The following is a 16,297-nucleotide window of genomic DNA, read 5'->3' on the forward strand; positions in this document are numbered from 1 at the left end:
TGTAGCAATATTTTAAAATAATTGCAAATATAGCAAAATTTATTAGTGAGAGTGATAGACTTTATCACCGATAGATTCCTACTAGTTATATGGTTTATCACTCATATAACTCCTTCTGGCGATTTAGTCTATCATCAATAGATCAAAATCAATTTTATCATATCTTTAAATTGTGTGCTATATCAACAAATATTTTAGACTTGATTGTCATATCTGCAATTATCAATACATTAGAAAGGGGAGGCCACTGACACCGGCTATAGCCGGTAAAAATTAAAAAAAAAAAAAAAAAAAAAAAGCGAGAAAAAAGTGGGGGGGCATTTGAAGACAAATTTAGGCTAACATATCAAATGCGAAAGATCTGTGTGTTTCCTTCACTCCTCCATTTTTCATTCTCTCTTTTTGTCTTTTCATCACTAACAAAAAATCACTCAAAAATCCTAAACCCATTTTCTCTCTTTTCTCTTCATATAAAACTACCCTTCTCCCCTTTTAATCCTTCTCCAAAATTCTTCCATATATCATTTTTCTTCTTCCTCCATTTCTCTGCTCAACTCACCCCCCCATTCTTTGGTTCTTTGAATAACAAATTTCTGTTTGTATTTGGGTTCTTGTTAGTGGGTCTCAATCTGAATGACCTTATTTTGACTCTTTTGATTCATTGTTTGTTTTTTCAAAATCCAATGGCTGAAACAGAGTTGGGTTCTGTTCTTAATCGCATTTGCAGCAGTAATCACTGGTCTTATGGTGTTTTTTGGAGCTTTGATCAAAGAAACTCCATGTAAGCTTCTTTCCCATTTCATACCTTTTCTTTCTTTCTTTCTTTCTTTCTTTTTCTCTTGGAGAGTTACTTTTGTTCTTTTGGTTTTACTTTGTGATGTGTTTATTAAAGAACACTAATGGAAGATTAAATTTACTTTATGTAACTTATCAGCAAAAGCTTTTGGGTTGTGTTTGAACTCTTGTAACGTCATTTTTAAAGCGATGTGCTAATTTTTTAACTAAAACGTTGAAAGAACAATGAAAAAAGATTAAATATATGGTGAGCTATCAAGTTAGGGGTTAGGAACACTATACCTTCTCTTGGAGTTAGTCCATACTCGAATTTTTGTGATGTAATATTCTAAAATGTACACCTCGTTTGATTTTGAAAAATAATTTTAAACCTACTTCCACCTTGGGTGTCTTCCTTTTGTTAATTTACTTTTGATTTCTTCAAAAACTTTTTAAAAGTAATAGAAAGAAAATTCAATTTAAAAACTTGTCTTGTTTTTGGAATTCTGCTTAGAATTCCGATGGTTCCAAGATGAAAGCCATTAAAGGAAAAATTGTGAGAAAATTAGCACAGTTTTTTAGAACTAAAAATGAAATAGTTCTCAATGTGATAATTAAGGCCATGTTTGATAACCATTTTGTTTTTTGTTTTAGTTTTTGAAAATTAATTAAGCCTTCTTACTATGATTCACATCTTTTTAAGTACTAGAGTTAAATTCTTAGTCAAATTCCAAAAACAAAAAACAAGCTTTTAAAAACAATTTTTTTTTTTTTTTTTAGTTTTCAAAATTTGGCTTGATTTTTGAAAACATTAGTAGAAAAAAAGAATAACAAAGCAAGCAATTTAAATGTGGAAGAAGTGTTTATAGGCTTAATATTCAAAAACAAAAACAAAAAACAAATTGGTTACCAAACAAGATCTAAGTTTTTGTCAAAGTATAACACTTGTTATGCAATGCAAGTAGATTGTAATGAGTTTTTGTTGGCCTTGACTTTAGATCTTGTATTCGAACTTTTGTGATGTTACTTCATTCATAATTAATATCTCAAGCTCTCTAATGGGAGAGAGTAAAAGTCAAATATACCGTAAATTATCAACTAAGATTCGTTTTCGGGTCTAGTGGTGATGTTACAACACTATGCTTACCACAGGTTATCTTGTTGGTTCATATGCATGTAGGTTGTTGACTTTGGAAGATATTTGGTATGAAGAGCAAGTGGGGCTGGTGGCCTCAAATATGCTTCAACAAGTTCACATGCTTGGTGAAGGGTAAGCTAAGCTGCCTAATCTTGTACTATATATGTGTGTGTGTTTCTTTTGTTTTTGTTAATTTTCAATATTATGGTATGTTCTGTTGAAGCAAAGGGTTGAAAATTCTTGTCTGTTTCATTTTCATTTGGCTGCGTTATCAGAGTCATTGGCACAGCTGCTTTCACTGGAAAGCACCAGTGGATATTTTCAGATGCTTCCATTGGAGAATGGAATTCCTCTATGTTTCAGGTACTTGTTTGTTCCTCCCTTTATTCTATGTCAATTTTTGGTTCAACGACGAGGGGGGGAGGTGGAATTTTGAGCCTCTAATCTCTTGGTCTATGATATATTCCCTAACCTATTGAGCTATGCTTAGGTTGATCCATTTATTCTCGGTCATTAATTATCCCTGGACCTCGTTCTGATCTTGTCTTCAATTCTTCTTTATTGTATCTCTGATACCTTTCAGTATTTATTGTGCCTTAAAAAAAAAAATCCAAATCTTGAATATTAATTGGGGAAAGAAGATTTTCTTCAACTTTATATGCCATTAATTGGACATCTCCTCCTATCTATTTTTCCAGGATAATTTGGAGTTTCGGCAACAATTTTCCTGTGGGATAAAGGTATGCCTGTTTATATTCTGAAGCATTACAAAAACAACACTATTTGGTTAACATGCATGCTTTATGGTTCTGTTTTGATAAACATTACATTTTTGGCTGATGTGATCATTTCATTTGCAGACTGTTGCTGTAATTCCCATTCATCCGCATGGAGTGATACAGCTTGGCTCTACACATAAGGTTATATATGATCATACCAGAAGTTGTCGATGCTCTAATTCTGTTGATTTGGCTAGGCCGGAATTTAATGGTTTATTCTTTTTGCTGCAGATCTGGGAAAGTTTGGAGTTTTTGGCAGATACAAAGAGATCATTGTGTCAAGTGATAAATGGTGGTGGACTTACACCAGAGAAAACTACTCACATGACTTCGAGCACTGATATTTTTCACTTTAATGAGCTTTTCACGTCTTTTGTCTCATCTGCAAATTCCGATGATTGGAGTCTCAGTGCGATGCATAATAACGGGCATACAGATGCTTCATTTAATAAACAACCAGCCTTCGACACTTCCTACTTCAGTAAAAGTAGTTGTGAAAACTCTGTGTTAACTTCATCTGAGCCACTGCCAGCATCCGACTATAGAGAACAAGATGCTCAATATCCAAGTTATTCAGACGCTAATGTGCTTGACTCATGTAGAAACACAGTGGAATTTGGAAACAGTAGTTTGACATTTGCATCAGTCTCAAGTGGAACAGATTCTCTCCATATGGATAATGTTCAGCAGTCAGCTCAACTATTTCCCATGATTGAAGGTGAACTTATAGAAAGCATATCTAGCCTACCCGACTTCTGCGACGAGCATCTTTCTGAGGATTTTGCCATGGATCTCCCTGACATCTCGCTCGTTGATGATTTATTTCAATGGTTTGCTTCTTCACCAGAGAATGGAACGAATGGAGTAACGACAGCATTGAACCATAACCTTCCACCTGTGACAAGAGTTTCAACATTGGCATCCAATCTGGTTGAAGTTGATAAGTTTGTAGATGATTCGAGCAAAGCTTCTGTTGTTTCCGCTCAAAGCTTAATAACTAATACATCACAATCCAGTGAACAAGATAACACAGTCGTAATGCAGAATGCAAAAGATAGACTGTTCGATAGTTTGGGGTTAGGCACAGGATGTCCAGTGGGCAAAACTTGGGATAACGTAATAACAGCCACTCATGGCGGTTACTTGGGTGGGTGCAACAGTATGTCTACATGCACGTCAAAGTTAGCCACAGGCTCAACAGATCTTCCTCGCAAGAGATTATTTTGGGAGTTGGGAATTGAAGAGCTTTTGGATGGTCTAAGCAACACTAGTTCTGCAAACAAATCAAGTGTTGAGAATGATCACTCAATTGCCTCAAGAAGGTCAAAGATGGAAAGATTGTCTCTCGACAGTAATCTGATCCAATTGCTCGACCCTTGCACCAGCATGAATGTGACACAACCTTCGTGCACGGTTGATCATTTCCCATGTAAGAAAGAATCTGTACCAAAGTCACAGGTAAGTTCATGGATTGATGACAGCTATAGCACCAATATTGGAGGGTCCATTTTAGAACTATCTCATAAGAGTGAGGAGCCTGCTAAGACTTGTAAGAAAAGGGCGAAACCTGGAGAGAGTAATCGTCCAAGACCGAAGGATCGACAACAGATCCAAGATCGTTTCAAAGAGTTGAGAGGAATTATCCCTAGTGGTGCAAAGGTACGAACCTCGTTCATGTTGCCTCTTTTCAGAACTAATGCCATCATATTGAGCATTGTACAAATGCAGCATCTGACATGCATAATTTTGAATGATGAAACAGTGTAGCATTGATTCGTTGTTGGATCGGACTATCAAATACATGCTTTTCTTGCAAAGTGTTACAAAATACGCAGACAGGCTTAAAGAAACTAACAAACCAAAGGTCAATATTTGGTTCTCTTTCCTCGTTATTTTCTTGCAAGTTTACATCTAACAATTGACTAATACAAGTGACATTTTTGTGATGGACCCAAATTACAGTTAATTGACCAACAAGATGGAGTGGCTGTAAATGACAAATGTATCACGGAGAGAGGCGGTGGTGGAGTTACTTGGGCGCTTAAAGTGGGAGCGACACCAACGGTTTGCCCTGTAATAGTCGAAGACCTTAGTTCACCTGGTCAAATGCTCGTTGAGGTATAGAGTGATTGAGAGTCTTCTCAAAAACTAGTTTTGTGCTCTTCTGGAAACCTCTTCTTGATGTGGTTCTATTGCACTTTGTTTAGATGCTATGTGAGGAAAGAGGCTTCTTTCTCGAGATAGCCGATATGATCCGTAGCTATGGATTGACAATTTTGAAAGGCGTGATGGAAGTCCGAGAAGACAAGATATGGGCACAGTTCGTCGTCGAGGTGAAGATAAATGTAAGAAATTGAGAGTGAATTTGATTTCTAGTTTTCTACTTCACACACTCTTCAACAAGTTCTAATTAGTGTTGAATAACTTTGTGTTGCAGACTAACCAAAGCATGACAAGGATAAATGTGTTTTTGTCCCTCATGGAGCTTCTACAACAAGCAAACCTTGGTGGAAGTGAAGTAGTAGCTAATTAGTATAGTAATAGCAATGGATCGAAAAGAAAAACGAAAAAGCTTCTCGAATCGAGGAAGAATTCGATCTTAACAAAATTATTGAGATAAATATTTGAATTGTTACTACCATGGTATAGTAGAGAGTGAATGTGCATAGATGAAGAGTAGGTAGCATTTTCAAAGGTCAAAATTGATCTTTTTGGTCCTAATAATTAGTCAAGTAGAGGTAGGATGCGAATTAGCAATTAAAGTTTCTAAGTATGTTCTACGTATAGAAAAGAGGACATGCATTTGCATTGTATTGAGATTGGTGAGCCCTTTTTTGGCTTAATAGTTTGATTGTTAATGCTAACTTGTTTATATGCTAAAACTAATAATAGATGTATAATGTATTTATCTTATTTGAAATCTCTACTAGATTAGTGATGTGAATGGTGTATATTTCACTGTACAAATTATCAAATTATCATAGTATAAATATTAAGTCTCCATTCTTTCAAATTTGACTAGGAAGAAAGAAAAAGAATTACAATTTGAGAGAGCGAAACACAAACAAGTGTAATGAGTGAGGACTTGTCAAACACTCCAAGATTAGTTCAATTAATCAAGATTTTCTATTTCGACTAAATGATTTGGAGATTTGAAAATTCAATGAATTTATGTAGACTCTGTACAACTACTATTTAACACACATTAGATATACTTATCACATATATGTCAAGTATTACTAAAACTAATATAGATTTATTATGTATTTCTCTTATTTGAGATCTCTACCGGATTAGTGATGTGAATTGTGCATATGTCACCCAACAAACTATCATGGGATAAAAATATTAAATCTTCATTCCTCTGAATTCTACTAGGAAGAAAAGGAAAAGTACAAAATTTTAGGGAGCAAACACTAATAAATTTAACGATTAAGGGCTTGTTAAACACTGGAATCTCAATTGGTCAATAAGATCGCTCCGATCAAATGTTATAGATTTGAAAACTCAATGAACTATATATATATATATAACAAGTTTTAAATATTTTTGACTTATTAGACATCCACCTTCACTATTGGGTTGAGCTAGTGTAGCTTGGCTCAAAGCTTAGTATAATGGGTCTAAGACGTTGTTTGAGTCTAAGCTTACTCAATTTTAGTTCATATAGTTAGTGATATAATCTTTAGATTTGGATTGCCCAATTACATGAGCCAATTAAATTGAATGTTAAATTATATATTTAAATTTTTGTTAATTTAATGTGATTAAAATTTATTTTAAACTTTTGGGGGTTTTTTTTTGGATAAAATTAATGATATTATAGAATTTCTTGCAATATTTTATTTTCAAAATTTTTTATTAGTTTTTAACCATTAAAATATATTTTAAGGAAAAAAAAAACAATGATTTTACGTTTTTAAATCTATTAAATATATGTAAAATATAATTTTGATCATTCTACTTGAGTTTGTTCCAGTCATAAATCTTCAATTGTCCGATTTTAATCATTGTACTTTCAAAAAATCTTAAATTCATTTTTTCAATCTTAAATTCATAATAATTTATTGTCGTATAATTTTAGTGGATAAGTATAACTAGTTTTATAATTTATAGATATAGTATGAAATACATTTTAAACAATTGTTTAAATTAGATACTAATTTATGAATTTGCTACCAACATATCAAAAAACGTGAAATACAACTTAGTTTCATCGAATTTCTTGTTTGAAATTTCTATTTTCAAATTTCCTACCAAACAAGCTCTTAGTCGTCCTTCAAAGTATTTTTCATATATTTTTTTTTATGAAACAAAACTACAACCAAACTACAAAATAACATCACCAAACAACAACAAATCAAACCATTATAAGAAATGAGAAAGGAGAAGAGAACGATTGTACTCTTCTAATGCCCTCCTTACAAGGGAATAAGCCATAAAAGTGTGGCACCACTTCACATGGGAAAAGGAAACAAACCTCAAATCATGTGCAAAGGACTAGGTGAATAATGTCATACCCCCTCCCAAATTATCCTCTAAATCCAAGAAGAGGTGTGAAGACAACAGTCACCAACCCTCTTATGACAGCTATTGTCCAATTGTTCTTGTGAATCTTTCTTCTTAGCACCTGTTAAATCTGAATAACAATTTATAATCTCTACATCTTACCATAATCTCGTCATCAAACCACTGCACGTGTATGTGTGTGTGTGTGTGTGTATGTGTGTGTATATATAGATAGATAGATATACTGTTAGTCAGCTACCAAACTAACATACATTAACAGATTTAGGAAACTTAAGTTTAATACAAAAACAGTTTGACACAATTCTACCATTTCCCCCATGACATGTACAGACAAAAACCAAGGTCTAAACATAACAAAGTGGACTATCTAAAATTCAAAATGCTTGAAAGATCCTGAGTAGTGACTGGTTGGCAGATCTGCTAGGCTTCGGGACGTTGACCACTACCTGTGGAGGAAAACATTTGAAAGTATGAGCTTAAAATGCTCAGTGAGTGACTACTTTTAAGAAACATGCTTTCATACAAAAGTAATATAACACGCCTTACATAAAACATTTACATGCTCATTTTTAGGGTTTGAAAATAAAAACTGAAAACATGAAATCATAGCATATAAAAACCCTAAATTAAAACTCATCATTATTTCCTATAAAGTACATGCTCGAACATGAGAGAGAGCTATTTTGCTCAATCTCTAATAACCTTAGTTTAGAAAGAACCCTTTTGGTCTATCTCATCAACTTCGATAACATAGATCATACGTGCACGTAGAATCGAATAGGATCCTAACTATCTTACCATACCTTCGGTATCAGGGATCCCTAACATAATTAGAAATCTGGGTACCTTACCACAACTTTGTACCAAACATTTGGAGTAAGGTTTTTGTACAAGGCACAAAAATTTTAAACATTCCATGAACATCAAACAATATAACCATGGTAAAATTATTCAAAATTTAAAATTTTCATGTCATCGCATAGTGCTTTTTAACGTAAACATGCTTATAAATTCCTTGTAGAAACTCATCATATTTTATAACATGGACATAAGCTTACTAAAAACACATGCCAAATTCACATATAAAATTTCATTTGAAATTATGGATCATAAGATCAACATATATTTTAAGCACGCGTCGAGGAAATCATGATATGAAAACAACATGTTAAACTGACTATGTACTGAAAATCATTTGTAAAACTACTCATTGGAAATCATTGTGAAAACTTGTCATTCACTGTCTTAAGCTACTTATCCAAGGGTATGTAAGTCTCTTCTATTTACGCCTACTCTGAAATAAGGAAAGGTCCCTTGGTTAGTACATTAACTTCCTTTTGAGCTTAACATATAAACAAAACTTCATCGCATTATGATTGAACTAATCGCATCACATATACTTAGCCAATTTACATTCTACTTGGCTCTAGATAGGCAACCCTCACTATCGGGTACTTAGTAAACTCTTAGACACACTTCCATGCCTATGCGATGAATGTTTGCTACTTACGATTGCATAAATCTTTGCTAATTGCCTATGCACTTCGTTGCATTCTTTGCCAGGTCAGCTACTTGCTTATCCCTTAAATATAGTTGCCTGCTTATACATCCATAATACCATTCCAGATTTCAACTTCCACATCATAACTCTTAATCCAATCGTTATTTAACTAAATTTTCTTCAAGATTTTACTTAAAAACATCTTAACTCTTCTTAACTTACAGTTTGAGCATTAAATTCTTCTGAATAGGCTGAAAATCCCCATATTCTCTTAAGCTTGCTGAGAACTTCTTCAACTTCTTTTAAGCTTTCAGATGCAACCACACTTCCTCTTAGGCGCAAGAAAATTTTGGCAAAATAGATTTCTTCTTTGCAAAGCCTATTTATACTTGAGCTTGCATGTAAACTTGTCTTAATTAAATGTCACTTGATATGCTAATCCTTAATTAGCGTTTCTAAGGCTGTTACTTAGCCCACTCACTAAATGATTAAGCTGAACTCTTAAGCCCTTTCCTGGTCATTGCATACTCTTATCCATCATCGCATCAATTGAATGACACTATCATCACATCAATCACGACGACCTCATTTGCTAACTTCTAAGCATCTCGACTAACACTTACTTCGCGACCTCCTAACATACTGCCTTAGTATGTTCTTGGAGTGCTTGCTTAAGTAATGGGGTCATTTGCACAATGCTTACATTGATCCTCACAAATCTCATATGAGATTGGTCGCATACTTCCCATAAACTAGCCTCAACCATTCTTTCTTACTCAAGAACCAACTTACTTCTTCCATGGCCTTTTGCACACAACATGGCTATACTTAGCCGTAATGTCCCATTCTCGAACTCCTGACCGCATAGTTCAACAAGATTGGCCACATAGCGTGACATAACTTCATCGCATAAAATTCTTTGTTTTCTCCTAAGTGTTCATTCCTCTCTACTTCACCTGAAAGCTTAACATTCCAAACTTAGAATATTTTTCTGCCCACTAAGTACCTAAGAGCATTGCATTAAAATATTTTCCTCATTTAACCCTTACAACAAACGCAATAAACTTTCTATACATTTTAACTAATGCAAACATCATAAATACATACTTACAAGAGCTCAAATATATAGTTAAGAGTACTTAAACATAATTAACTAGTAGAACAAAGCTATGAGTTTACAAATAACCTTCAGAAAGTTAGATTTAACCATGATATTCATCACTATGGTAGGGAGAATGCTGAGAATGTTATCCAAGCCATCATAGATTGCCAAGGCTTCGAGGGCCTTAATCTCATTTTATCTAGACATGACCTTGAACCCAGTCAAACGAACATGACCCAGATAGTCTCGCCAACCCAAACTGCTAGCTTGTTTATCAAAACTCCATGTCGCATCAATGTTAAAATTTCGTATATTTCTCGATAGGGGAGCCATCCAATACAGGCATCTTATTGTGGTGGACACATTGAGCCTGATGGAAAAATATGCAAAATACAGAAACAAATAAAATCAATAATCACTCTAATTACACTTAATTTGAGTTTAAAAGTATACAATGACAAATTCATAAAATGAGAGGGTTTCATATGAAGTATACCTTTGTTAAAACTCTTCAAATCATTGCTGAATTACACAAATTTGATCTTCAAATCAGTAGTAGACTACAAAGAGAGTTTCCTCTACTATTCTCATCCTTGGATTGAGTGGTGGAATCTCTCAGTTAAGTTAGAGTTCAAAGGGTTTGAGAGAGAGTTGAGAGTAAAAGTAAATTTCTAAAAATTCCACTAATTTTCAATGCATGATCTGAAAAAATCAGATAATGAAGTTTTTATTAAGCTTAATCATGCAAGTACTATACTCATTCAGTAGGGCGACACCTCAAAATGCACCAAGTGAGTGGCCTAAGTGTCAAGAATTGGAAAATCCCACTAAAATCACAATGTGGGACTTTTCCACTCAAGAATTTAAAATCAAATTTTATTTAAATTAATTAAAATTAATTTAAACAAAAAACTCAATTTCTAAAATTGAATTTATTAAACTTTAAAAATATTTTATTTAAATAATTAATTAAATAAAAAAATTTAATATCAAATATTAAATTAATCAGACACCTAATTTAAACATGAATCATATTCATGTAATCAATATTTAAATCAATATTAAAATACTTTAAACTCTCCAATTTATGTTTAATTTCATCAAATTATAACGTTTAATTATATCAGATATAATTATCCAAACCCTAAAATTAAATTTGAACATTTCAAATTCAAAACCCTAATTTTGAATTTTGAACATTTCAAAATTTGCTTAATTTTCTAATCCAAAGTGTTAATGTTTTACGAGCTAGTAGAGGGACCTTATGGACCTACAGATTATGAACTCCAACGATTTAAGATTAATCGATTAAATTCTTTAACCTGAGTCAATCAATATATGTTAACCACCAAGATATACCACTATAGCTCGATGGTTGCACTCTCCTCACTATAGATATATTTCTGTCAACTTGATTTAACCATAATCAGTAAGTCGATCCTTTACAGATCGTTCGTATTTACAACTGGATCAAAATTACTGTTTTACCACTGTAAATACATCTTGCTTCTTAAGATCCCACCGATCCTCTATTGAACAATTGGTTTATAGTCCAACTAATAAACCATATCTTTCTCGGTCATGAAAGGGCGGGGCCCCTTTGTTTAAGACCAGGGGAACAACCTATTTGCTAACCCTAAAACGGGTAGGAGTGAATCCCATCTTGTAGGATTATGTCCCCAACTATCTATCCGGTCTTATCCCAATAATGGGAGGCTTGTTGAATAGTGTTGAACTACTCTCACCTATGCAAATCAAAGGATAATCCCGAATAAACAAGAATTCATAGTTAGTTCAGGATTAAGATCGAGTTACCCTAGGTCATCGAATTGAAATAGTTAGTTTTAACAGTAAACAGTTGTTATAAAGAAAAGTGACTATTTCGTGGTTCGGTCTTATGCAAAACTCTTTTGCATAGGATGCCCCTACTCGCATGTCTTCACATAAACGATTTTAGAATCACGTAGTTTGTATCATTATACAAAGTAGGCCGCACCCATAGTGTCCCCAAGATGAGGTACCTAATCTCATCCATATACTTATAGATCTTTCTAGTTATATATTATATCTTGATCCTCTTTTATGTCTCTACATAAAGTTACAGTATTCATGCAATAGCCATGGATTCATTTATTGGATTTTTATTACATAATGCAATTTCAATAACATTTTTATTAAATAAAAACTTCAACAATACTTTCATTGATCAATAGAATATGTTTTCATGATTACGAACTGCGAATTTTTAGGACATTTCCAATAGAGCCACACCATTATTTTCCCTCAAGGCTCATGAAAAATGATCACCCTATTAACAAGGTGCCTTTCAATTGAGGAACTTAAGAAATCAATGCTAATGAGGACTTTTTGAAACAACATTTTATTTATGGCTTCCTAAACTTGTCATGCAATAATAACGATTCTAGCTAACTCCTGGACATAATCTCTCCAAAAAAATCTAGAATCAATGATCAAGATTGTTCCACTCTTGTCATAACAAAGGATATCCACGTTAGAGACAAGAAACCAAAGCTAAGTTTCTTTTGTTACCTGGCATTTTCAAATGAAATGGGACAATTCCTTGATATTCTTCCTACACAAAAGTCACAACATATCAAAATGAACACCTTTTGAGGTTAAGTTAGACTTAAAAGAAATAAGGACATGGATAAATTAATGGCAACAAATCTTAGCCTTTGAAGGGACCTCAACCTCCCAAAAAGTTTTCCATAGTTACCTAGAACAATTGCCATTCAAAGAGCCGACATCGTTTCCACTAGCCATTTTCAAACCAAAATAGTAAGCATTTTTAGTTGAAAAAATTCTCCTCTTTTGGAGGTCCCAAAGGCTCTATCACACTCCTTCCCAAATTACCCTCTTAACCTGAAAGGAGTTATGACTACAACAATTACCAACCCTTTTGCTGGCACTTACTGCCTACTAACCTACTTAGAAACACTAATAATAACAAACATGTTTATATAACATTCAACAACTAACAATCACAAATCAATAGGATTTCACATATAGATAACATATATACATAATGCACGACACAAGATCCTGTGGCCCCAACTTGCAACCTAGTCCCTATATGCACAAAACATGTGTACAAATATTTATAGACAACCACCTAAACTTTTCTGAAACTAGTCTTTAAGTGGCGGAGCATCAAGAGAGTTATCTTATGGGGAGTTGGCTACTACCTGGGAAAAGGAAACATTTAAAACGGGGTGAGCTACTAGCCTAGTGAGTGATTTAAAGAAACATAGTTCTCATACTTAAAACTGAAACTGAAACTTGCCAAGCAATTACACATATAAAAACTTTTAACATAAAATGTATAGAAACTTTGCTAAATTGATCCTTAGTTTAGAGAGAACCCTTTTGTTCAAACCCTCAATGTTAAGCCTTAGTTAAGAAAGAACCCTTTTGCTCGATCCCTCGACGTTAAACTACCTACATGCACGTGGTTAAACTAAGTACCGTTATACCTTAGGTACTACTGCTCAGATACCTTCTCTAAGTCCTTTAGTAACGAGCTTATTGTGTTATACTCATAAATCACATTTACTAAATCATGTATGCTTAAGTCATGAAGACATAACTAAGTCTTAACATTTAAGTCTTAGGTATAACTATTAACGCATGCTTCCAAGTAATGGAAATAGTTTCTAACTAAAACATGTTATAAAGCTTCCTTTTTAAAGAACTAGCCTGCGTTAAATAAAATATGCTTCATAAACTTCATTAACTAGCATGCGTTAAAAACATAGGCATATGAGTTTGCTTAGAAACTTCTAGTAAAATAATTAGCATGAGATTAATCTTTCATTTGAAATATGGATTTCTAAAAACATTATAAAACACTTAGTAACTCACCGCTTTTGGGCATTTCCTTTAAGATTGATAAGCTTCCCCTATTAGTGTCGATCCTGTGGATACAACAATATACTTTAGCTACTAGAAATGGTCTCCCTTTTGAGACTAATTTTCATAATTATAGTCATTTCCTCCTCGACATTTAAATCTTACCTCCCAATGAAAACCTCTCTATGCGTTGAGTACTTACAATTTTCCTTTAGTTGTCAAGCTTACCATGCGGCAGTCCAACACCACACCAACGCATACCATGCGTCAATTGCATGTCCTAGGTGCTTCACCTGCTGCACATTAACACCTAAGCCTTCCCTTGGGCATCCAAGTCTCTTATGGTTGCCTACACAACCCTACGTACAACCTAATACATGTTGAGGCTCGCTACTGTTCGTGCATGCTCGTCCAACTTCAAGCTGCCTGCATGTTCAAAGATTTCCAGGTTCAATTTGTACTTTAAATAACTCATTTTTTATGGTTTTTCTCAAGAAATTTTCTTCTACAAACTTGTTCAAAATTTCTTAAAATACTTACCTTAAGATTTGAGCTTAGAATTTCTCGTAGTTTGGCCAGAAATTCCAAATCTTCAACACTGGCCCAGAGTTACTCGAGAGCTCGTCCTTCTGGCAGATGCTTCAAGTTCTAGCTTTTTCCCTTTGGAGTTTCCTTTTGGCAGCCCTACCTTATCAATTAGACTAAACAAGCTTTCAGATGACTTTGGAATCACCTCTATAGCCTAGGTAATTTGCTCAAACAATGCTCTTGAAATTAGCCTTCTTTTTATACTCGAGTTTGCATGCTTTACTTTAACTATTAAGCTGCCACCCCATCCCTTAAGTGGGATTACTTTATCTGACCTCGATAGTTGGTCACTTAAACCGATGGTTTAGTTGATTATCTTTCCAAATTCTCAACGCATGGCTAGTTGTCATCAACACTCCATCGCAGCTCACTTCCTTTGCCATTGCACAACCCCTTAGCCGTATACCTTAAGGCCATTACTAACCTAGGCCCAACGCCTTGCTCAAGACTGTTGCCTTGGCTTTTCTAGCTTGCAATGCCATCGCCTAGACAACACCTCTTTCCATCGCTTGGCTCCTTGGCCGTATGTCCTTTCAACAAATGTATGGCTTCAGCCTTAACGCAAAGCTTCTTGGCCAGCACCCCCGTCTCACCTACACGCCTTACCTTGCCGCGCGCATACCACTACTCAAGGCACGCTCTGGCGCATCTTTCATCTTTACCTCGCATAGGCTTGTGGCCAATGGTAGCCTTCACAGCCTGCATATAGGCCAACGCACATGCCCAACCTCAATGCTTAGGTTGCCTCGCCCATGCTTTGCGCTCATCGCATAGCTAGGCACTTCAATGGCCACAACTCAATGTACAACCTTCTTCTTATGCCAATACTTATGCAACCACTCACGCTTTTGCTTGACAAGGGCCAACACCACTTTCTTTGCTTAGCCGCTCACACTTAACAACGCGTGGCCAACACTTAGCCATCCAACGAATTTGCTTAACCTCCAAAACAACAAGGTCATCGCCCATGGCAAAACCAACGCCTATTCCAACACTTAGCCAAAATTTTTCTCTTGTTAGGCCAGCACATACTCGCCTGAGACCCATGTCTTCCTAAACTTTGATTTTCTTTTTTTCTTCTTTCCCTTATTCTTCACCCATTTCCCTACAACTTTACATTAACTCACATATTAACCCACCCATTATACTAATCACAACATAAAACATATTTAAGTAGGAATAGTATGGTTCAGGGTTTACATGATCTCATCATCTTGTTGATGTCTAGGCAATGAAATTTGAAATGTAGCCTAAGCATCCTATTGAAGAAAACTAGATTGAATCAACTCATCATTTCAATGACTTGGTTTAGTAACTAAGGAAGCCATATAATACTCATGAAGATGATGAGGCACAAGGACATACTTACAACTTCCTTCTCCAGGGATCCACAGATCATTAGATAACTAAACTAGTTTTCCATATCCTACTCTCCAACGATAATCGTGTGTTAAGATACCTCTCCCCCATAGGATATTCCTTAAAGTGTAAGGCGTTGTTGCCCAATCCTGTATTTAGAAAATTGTCAATTTTGAAATACTTAATTTGAAGCACCTTGGAAAGGAGATTTTTTGGTATTTTAGAATCTTCAGCTTTGCTTACCTGATTGAAAGTTTGAAGATCTACAAAATCGAGCCCCTTTTCTTCCTTTCTAATACACATCTGCGCCAACCCCTTTAGTAAATTTTATTTTTGTGCCCAAAAGACCCCAGTAGAATTTTGCATAAAATTGACTAATTTCGTCTCATAAACTCTTGGACAATTAAAAGCAAATCATAGTGTAAATGAAGATAGCTTGTGCCAGTGCCTTAATTAAGACTTGTTTTCATCTCATAGGGAAAATTTTCTCATTCCATTCTTAGAGAGCCTTCCACACCTTATCTTGAAGTGACTTGAATACCTAACATTTAGTTTTGAAAATTTGCAAATGTCGACCCAATGAAGTGGAATACCAAATATTCAAAGGCCGATTGAATTTTATGAATCAACTGTGTTGAAGCTTACTAAAAAATGTT

At 34.6% G+C, this 16,297-nt stretch overlaps 1 protein-coding gene across 1 annotated transcript; it reads left to right on the plus strand.

Moving 5' to 3' along the window:
• Positions 1-381: 381 nt before the first annotated feature.
• LOC120068996 (Serine/threonine-protein kinase WNK (With No Lysine)-like protein) lies at positions 382-5,604 on the plus strand. The gene is made up of 10 exons (XM_039020639.2): positions 382-781; positions 1,955-2,044; positions 2,188-2,275; positions 2,611-2,652; positions 2,773-2,832; positions 2,923-4,350; positions 4,454-4,555; positions 4,654-4,809; positions 4,899-5,036; positions 5,129-5,604. The coding sequence occupies exons 1-10, from the start codon at positions 684-686 to the stop codon at positions 5,222-5,224; spliced, it is 2,298 nt and encodes a 765-aa protein (XP_038876567.1). The 5' UTR covers positions 382-683; the 3' UTR covers positions 5,225-5,604.
• Positions 5,605-16,297: the final 10,693 nt, after the last annotated feature.

The sequence above is a fragment of the Benincasa hispida genome, chromosome 11 (assembly GCF_027475165.1).
Source record: "Benincasa hispida cultivar pf3 chromosome 11, pf3_genome.v1.1, whole genome shotgun sequence".
In the NCBI taxonomy this organism is placed as follows: domain Eukaryota; kingdom Viridiplantae; phylum Streptophyta; class Magnoliopsida; order Cucurbitales; family Cucurbitaceae; genus Benincasa; species Benincasa hispida.

Coding starts and splice junctions, on each gene's coding strand:
- LOC120068996 (XM_039020639.2), top strand. CDS start 684: ATGGCTGAAACAGAGTTGGGTTCTGTTCTTAATCGCATTTGCAGCAGT. Junction 4,351..4,453: donor TTATCCCTAGTGGTGCAAAG/GTACGAACCTCG, acceptor ATGATGAAACAG/TGTAGCATTGATTCGTTGTT. Junction 4,556..4,653: donor AAGAAACTAACAAACCAAAG/GTCAATATTTGG, acceptor CCCAAATTACAG/TTAATTGACCAACAAGATGG.